Source organism: Leptonychotes weddellii, chromosome 2 (genome assembly GCF_054177405.1).
Source record: "Leptonychotes weddellii isolate Sample4059 chromosome 2, ASM5417740v2, whole genome shotgun sequence".
NCBI classification, from domain to species: domain Eukaryota; kingdom Metazoa; phylum Chordata; class Mammalia; order Carnivora; family Phocidae; genus Leptonychotes; species Leptonychotes weddellii.
In genome coordinates, this window is record NC_138370.1 from 19,818,848 (window position 1) to 19,837,624 (window position 18,777).

The following is an 18,777-nucleotide window of genomic DNA, read 5'->3' on the forward strand; positions in this document are numbered from 1 at the left end:
TCCATTCATCTGTCGATGGACATCTTGGCTCTTTCCACAGTTTGGCTATTGTGGACATTGCTGCTATAAACATCGGGGTGCATGTACCCCTTCGGATCCCTACATTTGTATTAAGATTTTATTTTTAAGCAATCTCCACACCCAACATGGGGCTCGAACTCACAACCCCAAGATTGATTGATTGATTGATTGATTGATTGATTTTAAAGATTTTATTTATTTATTTGACAGAGAGATACATAGCGAGAGAGGGAACACAAGCAGGGGGAGTGGGAGAGGGAGAAGCAGGCTTCCCGCCGAGCAGGGAGCCCGATGTGGGGCTCGATCCCAGGACCCTGGGATCATGACCTGAGCCGAAGGTGGACACTTAACGACTGAGCCACCCAGGTGCCCCACAACCCCAAGATTTAGAGTCATAGGCTCCACCGACTGAGCCAGCCAGGCGCCCTGATAATAATCTTTAAAAAAAAAATCTCACACAGTTCTCTGAGGAGGAGAGGACACACAGCACACAGTTTTGTTTTGTTTTACACATAAGAAAATTAAGATTTTAAATAGCTAAATGACTTATTCAATGCCACACTGCTAGTGAGACCTACTGAGACAACACATTGAGCTGTTTTCTGTGTGGTATTGGTGTCCCCTCCAATCTCACCCTACTGAAAACTGTATACTTCCTGATACTTTGTGTAGTGAACTGACAAAATAAATATCAGTGCACAATCATTTAACTGAATAGCAGGCTTTAAATCACCTAACTTTGAGCCTGATTTCTATTTTCTTATTTCATATAGGATTTTAAGGAAAAAAAACAAAACATTTTAATTTGAAACAAGTGTGGAAATTTGGTAAGACATGTTATTTCAAAATGGCTATCTAAAAAAAAAAAAACAAACTCCAGAAAAGGTTTTATTTTCAGTGAAAAATGCACTTTCTATAAATTCCACGAATACTTTAGTCACTTTCCAAACAGCCACATAATGGCATTCATTTGCTGTGACCCTAAAGTGGAAAACAGTAAATAAAGCTTTGTTTCAGCCATGAAGATAATAAAAACCAACATGACGGGACGGCTTTTCTAGTATCCAGGTCACTAGAAAAGATTCAAATAAAATTACATCTCTTTTTTGTTTTCATTTATAATGTCCTGATTAGTAGTGACATGGAGTATTTTTTCCCCCAGTGTACTGACTGTTCAGGTTTCTCTTTTTGTGAATTACTCATTTTTTTTTTTTAATGAGTTGTTGTTTTCTTATTGATCTGTAGGAGTTCCTTATGTTTTCTGGATGTTAATTGTGTATCAGTTATATTTGCTGTTGAAGATGTGTTTTTTATCTAACTTTGCTTAAGGGTCTTTTTATTGTTAAGAAAAATTTTATATTAATATAGTCAAATTTATCATTTTCTTAAAGCTTTATATATTTTCTGTCTTAAGAATGTATCCGTACCGGGCGCCTGGGTGGCTCAGATGGTTAAGCGTCTGCCTTCGACTCAGGTCATGATCCCGGACTCCTGGGATCGAGTCCCGCATCGGGCTCCCTGCTCTGCGGGAAGTCTGCTTCTCCCTCTGCCTCTCTCTCTCTCTCTCATGAATAAATAAATAAAATCTTTAAAAAAAAAAAAAAAGAATGTATCCGTACCTTCCCATAACAAATATATTTTTGACTTTAAAGTTTCTGCAAGACCAAAGGGTTTAACTTGGTACCACAATGCAGTTTTAATTTGTTTCATTTGATTACAAATGAGCTGAACTGTGTTTTCAGATGGTTATTGAATTTTAATGATCCTTTTTTTGTGAAGTATCTCCCAAGTTCTTAGTCATTTTCTGTGAGTTTCACTTTTCTCAATTACTTTTTAGAGTTCTTTACGTATTTGGAAATTGATCTTTGTCAATTATATGTGCTGCAGATATTTTCTCCAAGATCAAGGTTTGCCTTATTTCAATTTCTTATGGTGTCCTTTGTTCAGCAGAAATTCTTAATTTCAGAATAAATTCTTAAATTCAGAAATTCATTTTTTTCTTTACTGTAGGAGAAATCATTCTCTAATCTGAAGTCAAAAAGATACTCTCCTATATTGTCTTCTATACATTTTGTAACTTTACCCATCACATTTTTAATCCTGCTGAAATTTATTTTTGCAGTGATAAATACAGTTTGATCTTCCCATATGTGTAAACAATTATCCTAGCATCATTTATTGACTAGTCACTTGTTTCCCCACTTACATTTAGTAGTGACTGTCATAAATCAAATTTCCATACAGATATAAGTGTGCTGGTCTGTTTCTGGGGCCTTCTTTATTCCACTGTCTATGTCTCTCTCTCTCTCTACCAGAGCCACACTGACTTAGTAACTAGAACTTTATGTATGTCTTGTAATCTGGTAGGGAAACTCTGTGGAGGGGTTCAGAATTGCCTTATTATTCTTGGCCCAATATTCTTCCAGATGGATTTAGAATCAGCTTGTCAAATTCCATGAAAGTATCACTGATGATCTGAGATTGCACTAAATCTATTCAAGGTTTTGGGGGACATTAACAACTTTAGGTTCATATTTATGATCACATTATATTCTTCTAACATTTAAAATTGCTTTAATATCTTTTGGTTAAATTTAATAATTCATTCTACAAAGGGTTTCCAGAACTTTTATTATACTTGAAGTCAAAATAATTCTCTTACTAATTTTATTAAATTATCTGTATGTTCTTTTAGGTTTCCTGTGTGGAAACCATATTGTATATGAAGCATGAAAATTTTGTTACTTTTTCCCCAAACAATATGCTTTTCATGGACCTGCATTTTCCCTTCCCTCCCTTCCACATGGTAGTATGAGAACTATAGTAGGGAGTCGAATCCAAGTGGTGATTCTAGGCAAAAAGTAAAACCACATCACACTTTTGTACGGCTGTTACCCATAAGGGAAATGTTTTACTGTGTCACCAGTAAGTTTGAGGTTGCTGTAGGTTTTGGGGTTTTGTTGTAGATGACTCTAACCTGTGGGAGAAAGTTTACCTGCATTCCTATTTTTCTCGAAGGTGGCAATTGTTATTGTGGTGGTTGTTGTTAATCATGGAAAAACGTTGAACTTTTTGAGTGGTTAGGTCTGAATCTTTTGCTATGATTACATAATGTTCTCCGGCAATAAATTAGTATGGAGAATTTTATTAATTAATTTTCTGCTGTTAAACAAAAATTACATTCCTGTAATAAATACTAAAGAAATGATCCTGATATTTCTTACTTTACTGATGGTTTCAGCATGATATTTTCTTTAGGATCTTTGTATCTATACCCATGAACAAATTTTCTGTCTTGTGTAGTTCTTGTCTGGGATTGGTATTGAAAATATCCTTCATATATTAAGGCATCGTGTTTTCTCTTTTCCAGTTCTCTGGAAAAGTTTCTATTAGATTGGAATTTTATTTGGAGAATATTGTCAGGATTCATAAACTAAAACACCTGAGTCTGGTACTCCTCAGTGAGATGCTATACTCTACATTCATACACACACACACACAAACACAGATGTGTACATTTGTGTCACAACTTATCCTTTCTAGAAAAAAAATGAATACTTTATATTGAAAATATTGTATCTCTGCTTGAGAGGCTCATGGTGAAATATTTGGTGAACATATCAGAGTATTCCAGAAATGTAATATCACAGGAGCACCTGGGTGGCTCAGTCAGTGAAGCAGCGGACTCTTGATTTCTGTTCAAGTCATGATCTCAGGTGCCTCGGATGGAGCCCAGCATCCGGCTCTGAGCTCAGCTGGGGGTCTGCTTGAGGATTCTCCCTATCTCTCTCCCTCTACCTCTCCCCTAACTTGCACAGGTGCTCTCTCTCTCTCTCTCTAACATAAATAAATCATATATATATGCGTGTATATATACATATATGTATAAAATCATGAATCTAGATGATCCTGTTATACATTACCCCCCCCCCAATTTACCAGCACAGACCCATTTATATGAAAAGATCTCGTGCTAACCTCTGAAGCATTATTTTGGAGCTCAGAGGGCCACCATCTTTAAAGCTACTTGGTGTGCCACACAAACCATGCACATAAAACTCAGGGTGACATAATAGCTCAAGGATTTTGAAGATCCCTGGACTTGCCTACAAACCATGGATGCTCAGACTAGTTATGATTTGCCTAAAACTCTAATGGCTTACTCTGCTTGGAATTGCTCTAAAGATCATGCAGAGGCATTCACGGCAACCCGAGCTGGGAATATGATGAGTGTTCATGGTGAAGATACCATTATAGAGGGAAACAGGGTTCTGGTAAAAAACCTGCTATTCTTTACATTAATTAAAAGCAATGCCACCAATCCTCTTGTGGGTAAAAAACAAACCCAAATAAGTGGAGCTCTCTTTGTTTACTTATTGGCGCACAATGAATTACATGGCGGGTGACAACATAAAATTCACAGGAGCAATCTGGAACAATAAAAGGTAAAAAAAACAAAATCTCATATAAATGAAAGGATGAAGGAAATTTATTTTGGCATTAATACCTGTTTAATGATGTCTGTGTACCTAGCTGTTTCCCATTTGAGCTCTGTGTACACCACACTCTTCTGTTATTACAGGATAGGCTTTTGAAACTTGCATTTTTCACCTGAATTTTTATAAAGCTCAGTTATTACTAAATGAGTGAAAACATAAATATCAAGGCAAATTACCTGTACAAACATTCCAGATTCTGACTGTGTCCACATCAACAGAGATGCTCCGAAAACCATAGGTAAAACTATGATGTTTTAGAGTCACTGAGATATCTTTTTTTTTAAAGATTTTATTTATTTGAGAGAGGGTAAGAGAGAGAGAGCACGAGCGTGGGGAGGGGCAGAGGGAGAAGCAGACTCCCTGCCGAGCAGGGAGCAATGATGAGGTGGGGCTAGATCCTAGGACCCTGAGATCTTGACCTGACCAACTAAGCCACCCAGACGCCCCAGTCATTTAGAGATCTTGAGACTAGAAGGAAAGTCTAAATTGTGTTGAATGTGATATCATGTTAAAAGTCCTAGCTTCTTTGTTCACATGTCACTTTGTACAGATTAACCGTGTAGTTAAGGGTCATAAAGCTATTTACAGAATTAGCATCCTTTGAATATACAAGGTTGTGGGGTTTTTTTTCAAAATGAAAAAAGAGAGTGGAAAGTTCAAATAAATCCATAAACAATGTAATATCTGAAGCCACTGAAGACAATCAGGTACTATCTGTTTTGGACAACTTCCCTACTGATTTTTGTTTTCCATAAAAAGCAATGGAAATGTATCCATTTGATGTCAATATATAAAAAATCTTAGGGGGAGAAAATTAAGAAATAAAACTACTGCTGAGACGATGAGTCCTTGTCCTTGTGCATTCCACTAGGTAATGATCAGCACAGTGTGCCAGTAGGAAACACAGTCTTCCTGCCTGTGACTAATAGAAGCAGAAAGCCCATCTTCTCTACAGAGACTAATCTAAATAGGGGTGAAGAACCTGAGGAATAAAACGTGTCAAAAAGGCAGTAGATTTTTAGATAAGTGAATTTCCACAAGGATCCAAAAAGCTTAAATTGCATATAGATTGAGCAATGATTGAGTTTCTAAAGGAGAGGGTTACACAGAAAACGTGCATGCATAAGAATGAACATGACCTTAAAGAAACAAAACTAGTATTAGATATACTATCTGCATGTAGGTAAAATGCCCAAACCTCAAAACAAAACATACTACTTAAGTATTTCAAAGCTTCCAAAAAGTATTTAAATGTGGTAAAAAGATAATTCACCTAGAGATCTGGTTTTATTAATTTTCTAAATCTTACCATGAATTAATCTTTTATGAATTTTCTAACAAAAAGAAATAACAAAAACAATATAGGTAGTTCATTTGTTATCAAGTTATTTTATAGTTTTACATTTTAATTTCTGTTAGAATGTTTACAATGTAGGGATAAATCAATTCAAACCTTCCTGCCTTTTAATAAACCCATAACAATAGAATCTTATGACTGTTATGTTTACTAAAGATATGTTCTTGGTGACATCTTTTCATTTAGGATTTTCTAAAAGTCTTAGGTATGTACTGCTTCTCATTCCTTTAGTGTATGTAAGTAAAGTAAGGGGCAAAATGACAACCTCAGTAATTATAGACCTTAGAATTACTTATTATTTCCTGAATGTGTATATTCTCAGAGTGAATGAGGAAAGCTCTCCTTAACTATTCTAAAAAATTTTGGGGAGGTGGGAACTTGAAAGAGGGGTTACTTCTTTTTTTTTTTTTTAAAGATTTTATTTATTTATTTGAGACAGAATTTCTGGGAGACAGAGAGCATGAGAGGGAGGAGGGTCAGAGGGAGAAGCAGACTCCCTGCCAAGCAGGGAGCCCGATGCGGGACTCGATCCCGGGACTCCAGGATCATGACCTGAGCCGAAGGCAGTCGCTTAACCAACTGAGTCACCCAGGCGCCCAAGAGGGGTTACTTCTGTATCTTTTTCCTAGATGTAATTTTTATCAAACTACTTATTCATTCAATGTGAACATAATTTATTTTCTTTTCCCTTCTGTTTACTTCACACATGCTTTAAAATTTCAATTATTTTGCTTCATTGATCAATAGAAAGAATTAACAAATGAAGAGGTATTCTCCCTTAAATAATCAGAGAAATAAATGCTAGTAAAATACAAACTACTTGAACGTTTTAAAATATGAGCAAGAAGGCTGTCTCCATCATTTTTAGTCGTGTGACATATTTGTCTTTTTTTATTAGTGACAAATCAAATATTTTTGAAATATACTTCATCTTGAAGAAAATAGTTTTATTGTAATGCATTTTCCATCTGATTAAGTATCTTTTCCATTATCTCTTTTTGTCTTTTGAAAGCCTTCAGAAATGGAAGAGAGGACATGATTTGGCATCTGGGAGTAAATGCCTTGAGATATTTTTTAAATTACAAAAAATGCTGACTGAAAAGTAAAAACAGATTTTGAAATAATATATTTTCAGAAATCGTGGAAGCTTATTCTCCCATCTCAAATGAACAACATGGTGTTTTTTTGTTTCCATCAGAAAGACAATTTAACAATATTGTTTCCCTGTTTCACTAGAATAATTAACATTGGCTAGGCTCATAGTAACAGTTTCAGTAAATTCAGATCATCACCTCAGGATATTAATAACCCAATTTGTATTGAAGTATTAAAGAAAGAAATACATTAAGAAACTGAAAGTTCCCATGTTTTACACATAAATTATAAATAGAATAATTTTTAATGTCTTCCTGCTTTCATTCTTTACTTCCCATTTTTTCATTTACTGACCTCAACTATGTATCAGAATCTAAGATCAGTGCTAAGTGTATAAAATTAATTAAGACAAAGTCCTTGAGTTCAAGGAACCCATAAGTTATTGGGTTAGAGTTCAAAGCAAATCGCACAGCAATGTGATAAACGCTATACCAGTAATTTTCACAAGGAGCTGGGGAAGCTGAGCAGAGGGAGGAAGTGCCAAAAAGATGCAGATAATGTTTGTATCACAGAGAAAATAATCTGGAATCAGATCCTAAAGAATTTGTAGAGATTACCATCAAAGGGGAGAGGGATAGGGGGTATGTTGGGAAGAAGTAGTATTTATGACAGTTCGTAAGCATTTCAAAATCTCCAAGACTTTTATTGTCACTGAAGTGTAAAATGCGTAGCACTGCTAAGAGGTAAATTCTGCTAAGGCTTTTGGACTTGACTTCTATAAATGATTGGATTCTGGAAGCACTGTAAGTGAGAATTGCACAGCTTTGTTTGATTTTTGTTTTTGTTTGTTTTAAAGATTACTATTTATCTATTTGAGAGAGAGCAAGAGAGAAAGAGAGAGGGAGAGAGGGATAGTGAGTTGGGGGGAGCGACAGAGGGAGAGGGAGAAGCAGACTCCCTGCTGAGCAGGGAGCCTGACGTGGGGTTTGATCCCAGGACCCGGGGATCATGACCTGAGCCAAAGGCAGGTCACGCTTAACTGACTGAGCCACCCAGGCGCCCCCACCTTTGTTTTAGAGTGTTAGTTGGCAGTGGTAGGGAGGAATAATTGAGAGAAATAAAAGTGATATTGAAGTTGTGGAAAGAAGTAAACTAATAAGGAAATTGAACAAGAAGGGACATCTCAGTATACTTCCCAGCTTCCGAATTAAGTGTTTTGGGGACACCTGGGTGGCTCAGTTGGTTAAGCATCTCCTTTGGCTCAGGTCGTGACCCCAGGATCCTGGAATCGAGTTCCACATGGGGTTTTTGCTCAGCATAGAGCCTGCTTCTCCCTCTCCCCACTCATGCTCTTTCTCTCTCTCTCTCTGACAAATAAATAAATAAAATCTTTTTAAAAAAAGTGTTTAAGACATGATTGTACCATTCATCAAATTAGCATTAACAACAGGAGAAAAAAAAACTTTCTGGGGTGCCTGGGTGGCTCAGATGGTTAAGCGTCTGCCTTTGGCTCACGTCACAATCCCAGGGTCCTGGGATCGAGTCCCGCATCGGGCTCCCTGCTAGGCGGGGAGCCTGCTTTCTCCCTCTGCCGCTGCCTCTCTCTATCTCTCTCTCTGATTCTCATGAATAAATAAATAAAACAAACAAAAAAAAATTAAAAAAAAAACAGGAGAAAAAAAACTTTCAAGGGAAGGTCGTTGAAATATTGATCCTTATCAATATTGATAAGGATCAATATTTATTAATTATCTCACATATGCAAGACACCATGTTGTGCATAAGAATCCAGTTGGGTATGAGCAATATGTCTTTGATTTTTTTTAACTCTAGATGTGGAGTGATACATATAATATAAAATGTAAAATTTTAGGATATGATAAGATCTAAATGAGCATGACAGGTAATAAACCCTAAATATATTCAGAGGATGAACAGATTACATTTACCTTAAGAGGTGGGAAACATAGTAAAGAGACTTCATAGATGAGTAGAGGAAAAGAAGTCTGAGCAGGTGGATGGGCCCAGATTATGGAAGTCTTGTATGCTGGGGAGAAGCGGTATCCAAGAAAATAATACAGCTCTTTGTAGAGGTGAGATATCAGGTTTGGTAAGTTTAATCTAGACATGTATAGGTTGTGTTTTGTGGAGTTAGCTGGAAGCAGGAACACCATTTAGATTATTAAAATAACACAAGTGGGAGATGTATGTTGAAATGTGTTGACATTTTTTTAAGGGTAATGATGTGCTTGCAGGAGTCATAGAAACTTTCTAATGGAGTAGAAGAAATGACAGTTAATAGCTTACTTTTGCCAATATGATTACTCCATTCTTTCTCTAAAGTATTTTTTTCTTTTAATTTGTAGGGACAAACTCATTTCCACTTCTATTTAAGGAGAAATGAGAAGAGTTATAATATACACATCTTAACATGTTTGGAAAAAATCATATTAACTGTGACTGTTAGAAACTGAAGGTACCTTAGAGATCATGTTATTCAGTGCCTAATTTTTTAGAAGATTTATTTATTTGAGAGAGAGAGAAAGCACAAGGGAAGGAAGAAAAGGAGAGGGGGAGGGAGAGACACAGACTCCACTGAGCACAGAGCCTGACATGGGGCTCAATTCCATGACTTCAAGATCATGACCTGAGCTGAAATCAAGAGTAAGCGCTTACATGACTGAGCCGCCCACGTGCCTCTGAGTGCCTCATTTTACTAATGGTAACCAGAGGGCTTTAAATACTTCTCAAATATCAAAAAACAAATTAGAGGCAGATCTGGGAATAGAATGAAACTGTTCCCCGTCTAATTTTTGACTTTACCAATTTAGATTTGGAGGGAAAGAGGTGCAAATAAAGGAAAAAGAAAGCAAGGCATGAAAGATTATTTCAAAGACTGAAATAATCATTGGTGTAGGTTTAAATTTGAAAATAATGAATACATTGGAACTTTCTGGCGCCTAGGAGGTATATGAATTTGCCCTGTACTTTGTCCGTATTCTAGTGTAGAAATTTAAAATGCTGCCTAGGATTCCTATGCATTGCAGGCAGAGAGAGCAGGGAAGGTTATGTTCTCTTAAGCTCCTTGGCCTCATGGCCTTGATTTCCTTTCATGTTATCTCTTCTGTCCTATATTGATCTGCATGTAAAACTCATTCCCTTCTTGGTCCCCTCCAAAATACTACTACTACTACATAAAAACCTCAAAACATATAAATGATCATGGTAGATTTTATTGAAAAACTGATGGCAGCAGGAGAGCCCATTTGGCAAACATCAAGACAAGTGACCTAAAAAATAGAATTTAAATGTTTCTATTTCTCTCTAGCCTCTGTCCCACAGGGTGAGGGTCCCACCCTTTCCTGATTCCTTTGTTCCCCTCCCATCTGGCTTTTCTCTCTTTTCTTCTGACTCTCCAGAACAAAAGACATTCCATGCCAGGCCTTAGCCTTCTCTTCCGAAGCCCCTTGGATCTGCTGACAATGGAGACCCCGGGGAAGCCCAGTCTCTTCTGGGCCCGCACGTGCTGCTATGTTCTTCATGTCACTTCCCACAGCTTCAGAGAGACATATTAATGAATGCCTATCTTACACTACATAACGGGCTAGGAAGTGTCACTACAGAGTGAAAAAGGCCCTGATCTCAAATACAATTAGAAAAAAAGATTTTACAATTTTTAAAGAGCCTTTCAAAGTAATTAACCGAAGAAATTGTGTACATTCCACAGCACAGGATCAAACTTGAAGATAATGAATAAAAAGGAATATTTTTGCCTCTGAGACCTAGATGAATTCATCCAGGACTTCAGCCCTATTCCAGTGGAGGAATTTGAAGTGCTGCCTCAAGTTTATTAAATTTTTTGATGATTTAAGTCTCCTAAAGTTCCCATGGCCTGGTTATTGGAGGTGGTGCTTTTATCATGACTGATTCCTCCCCCTCTAAGTTCTGAGAACTAATTGCTAGCTTGGAATTCTTATAAATTGAATGCCTGAGGTTTCTCATTAAGAAGAGAAATATTCTGGGGCACCTGGGTGCTTCGGTTGGTTAAGTGTCCGACTCTTGGTTTTGGCTCAGGTCATGATCTCAGGGTCCTGGGATCGAACCCCCAGGTAGGGCTCCCTGCTCAGTGGGGAGTCTGCTTGTCCCTCTCTGCCTGCTTCTCCCCCTCCTTGTGCTCTCTCTCTCTCTGTCTTTCTCTTTCTCTACCTCTGAAATAAATAAAGGCTTAAAAAAAAAAAGAAAGAAAGGAAGAGAAATATTCTAAGGAACGGCGTCCTATACTACTCTTTCCTTAACTTTTCCTTTGACTTTTAAAAGGAAGCTAAAACCCTGGGGGAGTTAATGCCTGTTTCACCTACTCCAGTTGCTTGGATGATGAATTCCCAGGATATCCTGCACAGAGAGCTAATAAGTATAAAATAGAAAAATCACAACCACCTATTGTAGGTAGTACAGGGTCTACTATGCATTTTTGTTTTCATTTTTCCACAATTTTTTAAACATCAGGGTAAAGTTCAATTGAAAGGAAGATCGTCCTGGACACAATTTTTTCTTTAGAAGAAACTTCTTTCTCAGAGCTTATTTGGGCATTAATCTATCTTATCTGGTACCTAGGCACCTGCATTAGGGAATTCCTTGATTACTGAATAGAGTCTTGATTAATAAAATGCACTTACTATCTAACATTTAAGAATCTCTTTACAATGTCTAAATTTCAGATTTCAGAATTCAGCATGAGACCGTGTTACTTGAAGCTGGCATTTTGGGAATAGAGATTTCACGTATTGATGAGTGAACCCATGTTGGACCCTTAATTCTGCAAACACAATGAGTACCTCTTCTGTGGTGATGTTCGTAAAGAAAAGTGGCAGAGAGAGTGAATTAAGGAATACCGAATTCTTACATTGAACCAGGCACATTTATATCCTGTTTAAGAAAAACCTGACCCAACCTGTAAGGTTGGCATTTCTATCTTTATCAATATCTATGGAAATTGAAGTTTGGACAGATTAAATAACTTGCTCAAGTCATTTAGGTAAGAATGAAGGAGCTGGGGTTGTCTCCTCCCGTCTGCTAACTTCAAAGTGCATAGTATATACATATGTCTTAAACTTACTTCTTAAACTGTCTTTAAATGTAAAGTAGGATCACAATCCACATATACTCTTTCTCCTCTCCAGCAAAGCGGAATATGCCATCCTTCTTATTGTGTTTTGCAGCCAGATTTATCATATAAATGACACCTAGTCTTTTTTGACCCTAAAGTTTGCTTGTCTCATCTTTCCTGACCATTGCGATAGTCAACAGTCTATGTTTTCCCAAAGTCTTTAAAGAATGTCATCACCTCAAATTATCTGAAATACCCTTCAGCATCTATACAAGCAAACATTTGAACGTTGTATCCCTTTGAATGGCCCCTTAAAATAACAATAAACAACAAATGCTTATTTAATCAACAAGTTTAAATATATATATATAAATAAATGTCTGTGTTGTGTACCTTCTTGTCCTTTTTCTGTCCCTCTTCCTTTTCAGTTTCTGTGGTTTTATAACTTAAGATGTGAAATTCATCACACATTCTTTCTTTTCCTGAACTAAGAGTAAATCACATCTGTATTCTTTGTACCAAATGTTGGCTGATGGGTAGGGTAGCAGGTATAATACATGATACCCAGTTAATTTTTTTTTGGGGGGGAATAGGTTACAATTTATTTATTTTAAAAATATGTGTTTTATTTTTTATTTAAATTCCAGTTAGTTAACCTGTAGTGCAACATTAGTTTCAGGTGTACAATATAGTGATTCAATTTTGAATTTCAGATAAACACCATACCATTTTTACTATAAGTATGTCCCCTGAAAATATCGCTTACTTATATTGAATATTTTTTTCATATTTACCTGAAATTCAAAGGTAATTTGGTGTCCAGTATTTTTAATTGCACAGTCTGGCAACCGTACTAATCATCTGACATTTGTAAAAGTTCCCAATTCGAAGGAAATATGTATTTTAATTTTGATTTTTTATACTGTGAGAGTATGTGCCTGCTTCAGATGGCTTTTATTTTCCCCTCACTGATATCCTTTTAAGATTATCATTATTGCTTATTAATTATTACCCCTTTGCTCATTCTAGGACAATAATGGAGAGGATGAGAGTAATTTTCTCATTATCTGGAGATTTGTAGTTAATTAATTATTTATGTTATTTTATTCAGTTTCCAAGTTAGCCCCTTTGGAGATATGATTACACATTATTTCTTCAAGAATTGTGGGGTTTTTTTTTGTTTTGTTTTAATCCTCAAACATTTTCTAAACTGATATTTAAAGACCTCTATCAGTTTTTAATCCTCATTGGAAAATTAAACCTTTGATAGCATTCCCCTTTTACTTTCACTGATATATTCTGTGTGGAGTTATATCTGTGCCATTCCATGTTTGAAAATAAGTATTGCGGCTGCTCTTTAATTATATTTCTGTCATCTTGTGTGGGACATTTTCAAAGTCACAGAATAGTGGAAATTAATTTTTAAACTTTGCACATGGATAACTATTCTTTCTAGGAGTTATATCTTCTTTTAAAATGCTAAAAGAGTCTTTCCTTGAGATATGAAAATTTATACCTTGGAATATTGTCTCAAATGCCCCACCACCACCACAACCACAAAATGAGGGTTTTATCTAAAACCGTTACTTTACTTCCAAAGATTTATCTCTAAAAATTTTCCACTCACAGAAATAAAATATCTTACAAAATATCAAAAGAGCAAACGCCATAAAGAAATAATTGCTCTGATAGTCTGTCTATATATTATAGGCCTTACAGAGTCTCTTTAGAAAAAAAATAAAACCAAACCTCAACAACTACTAAAACCCAGTGAGAGGTCAGCAAATGCCAATAGCTTTTAACTTATAAACTGAGGTCTGTAATCTTAGGAATTTACTGCTGCAGAACCTTATAAATTTACCCTTAGAACCATAAGAGAGATGAAACCATGTTACAGTCTTTGAAAAAAATCTCTTCCTCTCTGATTCAAGATCAAGGTCTGCATTGCTGTTTGATGTGGAGGAGTCATTTGGTGATTTTAGTATATTTTCTTATAAAACAACATATTTTTAACGAATTTAAGTGTTAGCTCTAGTTTTCTAGTGAAAATGTCTTCTTTGCTTATTGGATCAATATATTTCCCATTATTCTTCACAATAAGCATAGGCAGCTTTATCTTATAGGTTTAAAATTTATATTTTTATTTGCATTATTTGTATTATTTGCATTATTTTGTATAATTTGTATTAATAAGCTGGTGTAGAGGCCATTGATGGAGCAGACATGACATTCCTACACCAAAATGTTTGATGAAGATTAAGCCAAAAAGCAAGGTCATTCTATTTAGCTCAGTTCAATTATGGAAAGGCTCTGGGAATCTGGAAATCACATGTAGTCAATAAACGAAAGTGTAGACAGAATATAATTCAACTGTCTGAGGAAAGTGTTAGAGTGTATGACCTCTTTGGGTAAGTATGACCCCACATGAAGTCAACTGTAATGAAATGATTTTGAGCAGTTCATGGTTTTAGAGAGAGCCTTAGTTCCAGCGAGGTCAAAGTAAGGTACTGTGGATAATCTCTCTACTGAAAGGTGGGTGTTATGTGTAGGGAAATTGCCAAATGCCCCATGAGACCTATGTCTTTAAAGAATTAATGATACATTACAAGAGAGCTCACTCTCCACATTTTCATCCATGCTCGCTGTTTGTAGAAAGATAGAACCGAGTATTATGACCTATCCCTCCCTCAAATTCATATACCTGGGAAACAAGAAAGGAGGAGATGGTCTTTGCTCTTTGATCAGAGAGTGAAAATCCTCAGTCAGTCTGAATTTTGCTAAATAAGGTCATCTCAAAAGTGGTCTACAGAGGGACATTTAGATTTACCCTTCTTGGCCTTTCACTACCTTGAACACTTTTTTTTTCCCAATTTTTCTCCTTCATTGTCTGTACTCTTGTTTCCAGTTGTGCCATTTTTTGGATGAATATTTGATGCATAAAAATAGAAATGAAAACCAACGTGTGTGTCCACTTGCTTGTACTGACTACTGGATTCCTGTTCTGTCCAGGCACTGAAGGAGCAGTATTCGGGCACTCTGTTGAAACACCTCACATCAGAGCAGAACCTTCGCAAGACCTCAGGTAAGTTCTGGCTCTTCCAGCTCTGTCAGACTTTCCATCACTGTTGATTTGCCCTTGATATCCAAAGAAGTAAAATAGAAAATGTGTAAAAAGTTGACATTCCCTGCCTACATGGTAAATAGTCAAGTATTTGACTGAGGCCAAGAAAATGTGAGTTATTATTCTCAACATATATATATATTTGCCCCTAATAAACATACAATGAATATAAAAATAAATATGTCAGGCAGGAAGAGTGTGGAAAAAAACAGTTATAGAGGAAGTTTAGAGGAGGATTGATAAAAATCAAGATTCCGGAAAATCTGACATAGACAATGAAACACATGATACACATAGGCAGAAAGAAAGAGGAAGCAGAGAGTAGGAAAAAAGCTGTAAATGGTCAGGGAGTGTTATGTTGAGGGAAATACAAATAGTAATCAGAAAAAGGCAGAGTTTAATTGCACTACGATGGACTCCTCAGTCTAATCATTCCAATGGAACAGGCTGCTTCCTGATATTGTTCTGTTTGTAAGAGGCACAGTTGTACGTAACAGTCCTCACTACCCAGAAAATCATGAGGCAACTTTATAGGGATTCTTCCCAGGATAATCACAGAAACTGTTAATAAAAGGTGAAATATTAAAATCTAGTAACGGATCAATGGATGTTCTTAACTCAATAAATAACTTAAGGTTTGGGGATCAAAGTTATTTTACATAACTTAATGTAGTATTCATTTCACAATGTATCTGTACATCAAATCATTATGTAGCATACCTAAAACTAATAGAACTTTATATGTCAATAAAAAAAGATGTTTTATATAATTACTTTCTGGTAGGTAAATTACATTCCAAAATACATTTCTATGGGATTAAAAAAAGACAACAATAATAATTAAAGAAAAATAAATCACATATTAGAAGTCATTTTTAAAGCTGAATCAAAATATCAACCTGGGAGACAGTCTTTGTCTTGGAAAACACAATACAAATATTAAGCAAACCGCAAATTATTTCATAAAAATCAGGTTCAGCCCTTCCCGTTTGGATGAGTGAAAAAAAATGTTCAAATGAAAAGAGAAAAATAAAGGAAAAAAATTTAAATGCAAAACAAAAAAAAGCCATACTTTCACAACAGTACAGTTTTCAGACCTTTATATAAAGTTCTGTGATAAAATTTCCTAAGGAACTCAGTTTCTCAGTATCTCAGCACTCCAGATCCAAACAGGCTGATTAACAATAACAGAAAAAGGTGGCCATCTTCCTGTGATCAAGGCATTTTTTATTAGACAAAAATAACTTTTTACTCAATGCCAAAACCCCAAGGATTTAGGAGGGTGGAAGAGTATGTATAAACAGCATCTCATGGTGTGTTATAGTTTTAACTTATGGCTCTTTTTTCAGTTAGGAATTCGACATTTTTGTGTAATTATTTATCTTATCCCTCCCCATCTAACAAGGTTGTATGTTCCATTAGACCAGGATCTGCATCCTTCCTTGTTTATCTTTAGTGCTCTAGCAGTCAACATGTATCTCATATATAATTGTGCCTGATAAATATTTGTTCATTTGAATTGCTGAAAGAGCAAAACTGAATAGCGAGGATGTTGAGTGCATGTAACATAAGAAATGTCGCAGTTACTGTATTATTAAGGCCTATGTGACCAACATTAACTCCAATTGTTTTAGAACTGTGTTTTTGTATAGATGCCAGAGTTTAGTGATTCATTCAATAAAAAGTTATTTAAATTACGCCATTCTAAAAGAAACCTCTTTTTACTTCTAACGGTTCAGTAACTATATACTCATTGTATGATTTTGATTATGAAATCTATTGCCAAAAGAGAAATAAGAACTGCTATTTTAATTACCTTGTTGACATGTCTCAAAATTCATAAGTGTGAATGTGAATTAAATTATAATTAGTATATACTGTTTCTGGTTTTTGTTTTCTAATTATCCATCAATTATTTAAATATTGCACTAAGCTAAACTTAATCTGCTAGTGCTAAAAGCAAATTAGCAACCCCCAAGATGAGTGTTACTGATCTAAATTTGAAAACTGAAACAGAAGCAAAGCACAGTAATGATGGGGGTGTTCAATTATTTATTTGTGTACATGACGATTAAAAGCAGAGTGTCTGAGAAGATTTTTACAAGTCCTGCTGACAATTTTCCTTTCAGGGCAGTAAGAAGTACTCTTAGTCAACACCTAATTCTAATCAACAAGGTGAGATTAGTTGCCCAGGTAAATGAAATGGTAATTTGGGGAGTAAGTAGCCGTGTTGTCTTTAATTTTGTTTTTGTTGAGAATAAAAGACTTTAGACAGGTACATTTCAAAAGGTTTATTAAAGAGTATAGGTAGTATTTTGGTGTTGACATGAAGTCAATTTCTACAGTTTTATTCAACCAATGTTTGATGAGTGCTTCATGTGTGCCAAATTCTCTGCTAGTTTCCATGTGCACTTCAAACCAATACTTGTAGATTTTCTATGATGTCTTATATAAAGTGACATTGGTTTTTAGTAGGGACCTATGTGTTAAAAAGGTGAAAAAAACATGTTGAATAGTCAGTAAGGACATAACAGTATTTGTGTCCAGAATAGCCCAAGTATGAACATTTTCCTTTTTTATTTCTTAAATTAACATATAGCTAAATTATTACAGTTCAAAAGAGTTTCTCTACTCTCTGGTGAGGAGTGATGAAGCCCGTTGTATATCGCCCAAAGATTGTTTGGATCTGAGTTTCATTAACTGTTCCAAGGGAAAAAAAAATCCAGATTTGGATTCATTTCAGTAAAATGAATTAATATTTAATGATGTAACTGGCATCTTTTCATCATGTTCATTCTTGTATGAATATAATTTTAAACTGAAATGTTAAGTTTTACAGACTCCAAATTAATCTCCAAAAACACGTAGATGTCATTTACATCATGGCTGTGTTAAATGAAAAGCCACCATGTGTAAGGTAGTAAGGATTTTGCACTGAGTTGTTTTGTCAATGAAAGGCTAATATAAATTTACTGAAAAAAAAAAAATAGTATTCTGCTTCTCTCCCCTCCCCTCCGCTTTTGCCTCTCTCCTTTTCCCCTTCCTCTCTGCCTTTCTTTCTTTCTTCCTCCCTTTTACTCTTCCACGCTATGTAATGTATTTACATATTATTTAGAGTTAATAGCAAGTGATCATTATGCGAAGCTTGTCTTAGCGTGTAATCTTGGGAACACAGAGCAACAACTGATGTAGAAATTTGTTTGATCGAATTTGAAGGAAGAGACCATAATGGAAAGTGCAAGTAGGCAGAAAACAGTAAAAACTGAGGCAACAGAAACAATGTGATTTGCAGCTGAAGAAAACTCAGCTTGAAGTGCTAAGACATTAAAATTGCTTGTATGGGAGGCGGAGCAAGATGCTGGAGGAGTAGGAGACCTGGATTTCGTCTCCTCTCAGGAATTCAGCTGGATAGGGATCAAACCATTCTGAACACCTACAAACTCAACAGGAGATGGAAGAAAAGAATAGCAACAACTCTGTCATCAGAAAAGCGACCGCTTTCTGGAAGGTAGGACGTGCGGAGAAGTGAATCCGAGGCGATATTCGGGAGGATAGACGGCGGGGGAGGGGCCTCCGT

General features: G+C 35.9%; 1 protein-coding gene across 1 annotated transcript in view; it reads left to right on the forward strand.

Annotated features, from left to right (window-relative positions):
* SGCZ (sarcoglycan zeta) overlaps positions 1-18,777 on the forward strand; it is a 188,262-nt gene that overhangs the window by 153,355 nt on the left and 16,130 nt on the right. The window contains exon 4 of the mRNA XM_081812888.1: positions 15,089-15,161. Coding sequence (XP_081669014.1) covers positions 15,089-15,161 — 73 coding nt within the window. The remainder of the gene's footprint in view (positions 1-15,088; positions 15,162-18,777) is intronic.